The 6,533-nt window shown below is 33.8% G+C and overlaps 1 protein-coding gene across 1 annotated transcript; it reads right to left on the bottom strand.

The window, feature by feature from the left end:
- Positions 1-443: 443 nt before the first annotated feature.
- Positions 444-5,443, bottom strand: LOC149070716 (uncharacterized protein F54H12.2-like). Its single transcript, XM_089248797.1, has 2 exons — positions 5,206-5,443; positions 444-1,438 (listed from the first exon to the last, which is right to left on the bottom strand). The coding sequence occupies exons 1-2, from the start codon at positions 5,441-5,443 to the stop codon at positions 444-446; spliced, it is 1,233 nt and encodes a 410-aa protein (XP_089104923.1).
- Between the last annotated feature and the right edge of the window lie 1,090 nt (positions 5,444-6,533).

Here is a 6,533-nt window from a genome sequence, read left to right as displayed (position 1 = left end):
ATAGTTCAGTACTTGTTTCGAAGCAAAAGCATGCATTTTTTTCTCATTTTCTTCTTTATTTCTTGTTAGCTTGTCCAGTCTTTTACCTCGCACAATATGCGCAAGGAAATATAAACAGAAAATACCACATGTTCGTGAGAATGGGGATTGATACACCGTTACATTGTATTCAATTACTCTCGAGTTTTTATGCATGAATCGTAAGATATGTATGTTTTTGCATATTATTCCATAACTATCAAAATAATAACATTTATTATCATCGAAATACATAGCAATCCAATGTGAACCTGGTTTATGTTTTGTATCTAAATTCACAATAAAGGCCTTATGCTTTCTTCGTTTTTGTTGGGGGAGTTGGTCACATGCAAAAACTCCGGCGAACACTGGTGATAGCAAACCATCGCTATGTGCTATTTGAAACAAGTCAATGGAATTCATGTTTAGAAATCTGTGTAAACGTTTCTAGATTTATCAATTTGCACAGTTTTTGGAACTTGAGAATAAACAATCAAAGTCATCGTCTCAGTTAGAGCTTCTGAAAATTTCATTTCAATAGAAAGATTTGAGGTTTCTATAGTGCTGATGTAATCTTGTTTATCTGATGAATAGTCAGGCGTGAGGTCGAAACCAAATAGCATGAATCCCTGAGGATAGTCCTCGTAAAGTATCGGAATATCTGTAGTACTAGCAAATTTATTTAAATCTGTGAAAAGTGACATATAACTTCGAGCGTATGATTTAGCAGAAGGGGTGTAGGGATTTGATGGATATGTGACACCGTCTTTTCTCAAACATATATAATTTATATTCGAATGTCCGAAATTAAACGGATTTTTTCTTTCATCACCGCTGAAATTTTTGTTTGGAACTAAACCAAGAACAATTCTACTAGGAATCTCACTTAAAAATGCATTTGCAATAGAGTGAGTTTGCGTCCCATTTGGAACAGTAAAAGTTTTCAAATCCGATTTTCGTATCGGAATTTGTATATTCCCTATTTCTAATGCTTTGGCATGGCCTAAAAGAACAGAAGGAGCTATTTGTACTTTTCGCACGTACAAACTAGCGTCTGTTATTTGTAATTTAGTGTCTGTTACATCGCTCATCAACACAAACGAATCTTTATTTCTTTCTAGTTTAATTCTGACGTCTACACCATTTATCAGAAGTTTTGGTTGTTGAGCCAAATCGAAATGAAGCAATCCGAAAAGATCCATTTCTTGCGATGCCTTACAACGTTCATGTCTTTTTTTCAATCCCTTATTAAGACTTGTCTGGGGGTCAAAATTGTCCAGTTTTCCAGCAGTATCTTTGATATAGAGGGAACTGGTAAGATAACTGTTTTGAGCAGCTTCTGATGTGAATAATAATGATTCTATGTATGCTTTGTAAGCATAATTAGCGTAGTTGTTGATGGGCTTATCATTCAAAAATACTTGCAAAGAAGAAAAACAAGTATTTAAAATATAGTTTATTGGTGTAGATTTACTTGTTTCGGGCAAATCGGATCCGTCTTGTTTAACGATCTTAGCTTTCAAGTGAAGATAAATTTGAGACGGATCTATATATTTTTCACTATTTGTGTTATTTATCAAAAATTCAATTGGGCCTTTTTGGGTGATGCTGGCAACTGGCTTCACTTCAACAAATGTTGAACCTTCCACAGCGACTTGAATTAATTGTTTTTCAAAAACATCTAATTCTGACTTGAGACAGATACAACCTTTGTCCTCCATGTTGAAAGAGAAGTGAAAAAAAATACATGAACATATCTTTTTATAATTTTAGGAAAAAATATCTTTCCGTCTTTTTTTAATCTTTTTTTTTAGTATTTGCACGTCGCTTTCTGCCCGAACTTGACTGCATCTTGTCAACTACATCACCTGCAATTTTATCTCGCATTTGCATCAATCTAGATTTAGCAGCTGTTTTAAAGTTCTGGCCTTGTATAACATCAGATGCTACCTGGATTCCCGACTTCAAAAATTGTTTACCTAAGTAATGACCTACTTGGGATAATAATGGTACAGCACTACGAAATATATTGGAAAAAAAACTATTTCCCCGCTGAATTAATCTTCCTTGAAAATAGGGCAAACTATTGCCAGTTTGCTGACTGATGTAATAATTGCAACATTGTCGAGCACATAACATTCTTTTGGTGAAATATTATCTATTATGATGAGAAGTAAACATATAATTCTCTTATATACATATGTATATCCATGAAAGTACACCTGCTTCTAAATAATATCTATTATAAGGAGCGCTGGAGAAAAGTTCTCTTTTTACATCTCTATGAAAGAAAGGGTAAGAAATACTTTCCCCTCAGAAAAATTCAAAAGTTCACCAGATGTTGAACAAATTTGAATTTCAATAGACTCGATGAAATTCTTACTTACAGAATAATACAAAGGATTATTATAAGATCTAACTATCTGTTGGTTTTCCCCCTCATTTAGAACAGGTATAATTTTCAACAAGGGAGCCATAACATTTCCTATGATCTGACTAGTTATCAAATCTGTATAAATGAATATTTCAGAAATAGCTGTATGCAATTGCAACGGATATTTTGAAAAATATATGCCATGTGGAAATTGCAGCCTCTCAAAACCCAAAAAATCAGCTAATTCCCTTGATAGAGTTAATTTATGGTTTTCTGGTACCTTATTCTCGACATATTTTTTTTTAGCATGTCAAAAGTAATTTTTTCGAAACTGTGCGTCACTTGCTCCCCTCTAGAATATAGCCCTTGAGGCAGGAAAAATTTTTCTGTTTTTTCAATTTCTATTTTACGCCTAAATGCAACCTCTGCTATTTCAAAGAAATCCGAATTGTTAATTTTAACACTCTCTTTGAAAGAAAGGGTAAGAAATACTTTCCCCTCAGAAAAATTCAAAAGTTCACCAGATGTTGAACAAATTTGAATTTCAATAGACTCGATGAAATTCTTACTTACAGAATAATACAAAGGATTATTATAAGATCTAACTATCTGTTGGTTTTCCCCCTCATTTAGAACAGGTATAATTTTCAACAAGGGGGCCATAACATTATATACACGAGCAGTCAAGCCATGGGAAAATTTTGTAACTTCTTTATTCAAATTCATTAAGGCAGCAAAAGATGCAGCATCATTCTTGTTGACGATCAATTCAAAGCCATTTGAAACTTTTATTTGCACATATTTTTCAGTTTTATCGAGTGAAAATTCGACTGCATTTCTATTCGTAATCAACTTGATATTTTCATTTAAAGCTTCAAAAAATGATAATTTTGAGAATTCTTCTTTGACGTACTTAACCGGAATCATGAAATTTGGAACCAGAAAACTACGTTTGTCCACTAGGGTGAAATATTGCTCACTAACATCACTCCCCGTAGACCTAAACTTGAACGTTGATGTGGAATTTATGATTGCGTCTTTCACAGGTAAATGCAACATGTATAGCAGTTTATCGGCATGCTCAACAGTAATCTTTATCTCATAGTCTTTTGGAATAGTCACAATTACTTCAGTATCTTTAATTTGAAACGCTACCAGATTAGTATTAGCTGTATGCAAAATTCGTTGATTAATAGTGTCCACATCAGGAGAAATGAATATTTGATATTCTCTAACATCAGGTTCATGGCATCAGTGAGCGCACATTTCCAATCACCTTCTAAATGTAACGGAGTGAACAATTTTGTCACAAAATGACTCTGTGTATTTTGTGGAAACAAATCATCATTAGCATTGCTTGCAAGTGTCACAAAAAATTGATTTTTCATTTTTTCAAAGCCGTTGCTTCAATCCAAGAATTGAACTTAGGTCCGAAACCATGCCACTGGACGAGATACTGTTTGCGTTTACCAACTCCACGTGATTTTAATATTTTTTCAATTTTCCAAAATGCATTTGAAGGTTTTGTCACTCTTTGTAATTCGAACTCATAGAAGCGTCCAATCAATGGTTCACCTTTCAAATCTATTAAATCATACGTCGGTGGTTGAGTTTTATATCGTGATTTGATTAGAAAAATTTCATGTGTCCAATGGGGTAGATAAGATTTATGAAAAACTTTCCGCGTTTTCGATATTTTAACCTGATCGTTTATATTCAACTTAAATTTAGTGTTTGCATTAGAACCATATAATTTCTTAAATATTGTCGAATGATGAATTTTTTTAATTTTTGACGGAGCAAAACCTGTGCTGCGATTTATAGAATCATTGATAGATTTGACTAAGGCGGGTAAAAAGTCAATGTATTTATATTTTGAAGTGTGAGTGAAAATCCGATATATTTTTTCCTTAATTTGGTTGATTTTTCTTTCTGCTAAAGAAGCTTTATTCGGAGATTGAGTTCCATAATGATGAACACCATAACTTTTAAAAAAACTTTGCAATTTTCGATTAAAAAATTCCGTTCCGTGATCAGTATGAAGTTTCTGACACTTCTCTCGTAGATTCAAAAGTGTTTTGAATCCTTCTAAAACCTGTTCTTGTGTTTTATTTTTGAGCGCATGAACAAAAAGTTTTCTTCGAAACACATCAACAACGACTAACAAATATTTTATTCCTTTGTTTTCACGTGAATATTTTTTCATATCCATCAAATCAGCTTGCCATAACTCATTCGGTCCTAGAGCTATAGTTTGTCTTGTGGGAAACCGATATCTCACTGGTTTATGGAGTGTATACACATCCTGACTCATCAACCAATCTTTCGCTTTCCGTTGAGAAATTCTTGCTTGCTCAGCTAATTTTCTTACACCTCCAAATGACGCCGGGCTTTCGAAATTATAGTAGATTTTTTCTAATAGTTTGACCATTGTGCACCAGCAGGTTCGTGACTTCTACTCCGTTCTCTGCGGCTTACCAATTTATGTTCTTTTTTCTTAAATTTACTTTCCCGTGAGGGTGTGAAATAACCTTCAGGAAAATTTACTGAACTTACATGGCCTTCAGGGGAGGTCTTTTTTGATAGTGTCACCAGGCTTTTCCCCCGAATCTGTATAGGAGACGTATGTGCGAAACTTCTTTTTAGTACTTCATTTTGTATCCATTCCAAAGGAATTCCAGTCTTGATCAGTTCTTGAAAAAACAAATTAAAGCCCGGGGGCCAATTTATGTTCTTTCGGTTTCTCAACATAAATGAAAATATATCAATCACATGACTTCCTGGTAGCAAATCTCCATTTATAATCAACTGACCCTGTTTGTTCCAAAATAGATTAGCTTGCTTCATTTTATCTATAAGAGCCGGAACGAATTTTCTGGTTGTTTGTGGAATTGAAAGCAATATTTGTTGTACCATTGGATCTTCATCAACTAATTCGGCAGAATTGCTTATTGGAATAGCTTCTTCCTTCGATTCATCAGATGACTTTTCAATAGAAACTTTAACGGGCTCATACGGCGTGTGAACTAGTCTTTTGTATTTTGATACCATGTTATTAAGTATCTTAACCTTAACATCATCTGCCACGTGATTAGTATTCAAAAGAGATTCGATTTCATCTTCCGTTCGTGATTCTTCAGAAATTTGCATACGTCGAGGTAACAAATATTGTTCTGGGACTAAAGCCATTTTTTGAGCCGTTTTTTATCGTTGGAAAAGACTTCCTAATGCGCTGATTACAGTTGGAATCAAATATGGTAAAAATGCACCTCCGGTCTGATTTGTTAGCAACTGTTTCTTGACAGTGTCTGAAACTTTTTTGTCAGCGAGCTTTCTAATCACCGTCTTATATTTCTTAAGCTTTGAGATATTTGCTTTTCCAACATTCCCGTTCAGGGTATTTAAACATATTTCACATATACAATTTAACTGTGATCCAGTGAGCGTTTTCAGTATAGCGCGACGTTGAGATGGATTTGCTTTTTGTAAAAATGCCAACATATGATAATTCTTACGTATTGACTTCATGCTGAAGGAACATACACCCAATAAACACCATCAAAATCGGGAAAGCACGAATCTCTTAAACGAAAGGTTTTGTTGCTTAACGGATGACAATCGATCAACAAATGCCCATATGGGTTCTCTGTCGCTTTTTTATAAGCATCAATAAAGTACTTAGATTTACTTGGAAACATTTGTCGCGACAAACATTGAATTTGACTCGAATCTCTGTTGTTTCCGAATAAAATAAGATAATGAGTGTTAAGAGTGATGTTTCTAAATATCTTATTTTTAGGAAACAAATTTTGAGTCAAAAGTATTACACTTTTATTTCCATGATGAGAAGTAACTGTAAATAAGCGAGAGACCTCTTCATTCAGAGATTCTAATAAATCATCAATTACAATTATATCGGCATTATTTTCAAACGCTTGAGGTAGCCCCTGATGGAAATTTATATTTCTTTCTTCCAAAAACCATTGTTGAAATGTTGAATAACACCACATTATACTTTTTATGTCTTTTCCATAAATGTTACACTTCAATAACTTCCTAACTAAAGTAGTTTTTCCACTTAACGTAGGTCCAGAAACCACAGTCGTAGATGGAAATCTAAAATGAAAAAGATCATTCTCTA

The sequence above is a fragment of the Pholcus phalangioides genome, unplaced genomic scaffold, assembly GCF_987345545.1.
Source record: "Pholcus phalangioides strain wild (caught in Gottingen) unplaced genomic scaffold, Ppha-v1.0 ptg000020l_1, whole genome shotgun sequence".
Lineage (NCBI taxonomy): Eukaryota > Metazoa > Arthropoda > Arachnida > Araneae > Pholcidae > Pholcus > Pholcus phalangioides.
Note: the sequence above shows the minus strand (reverse complement) of the source record. Positions and strands in the feature narration are given on the sequence as shown.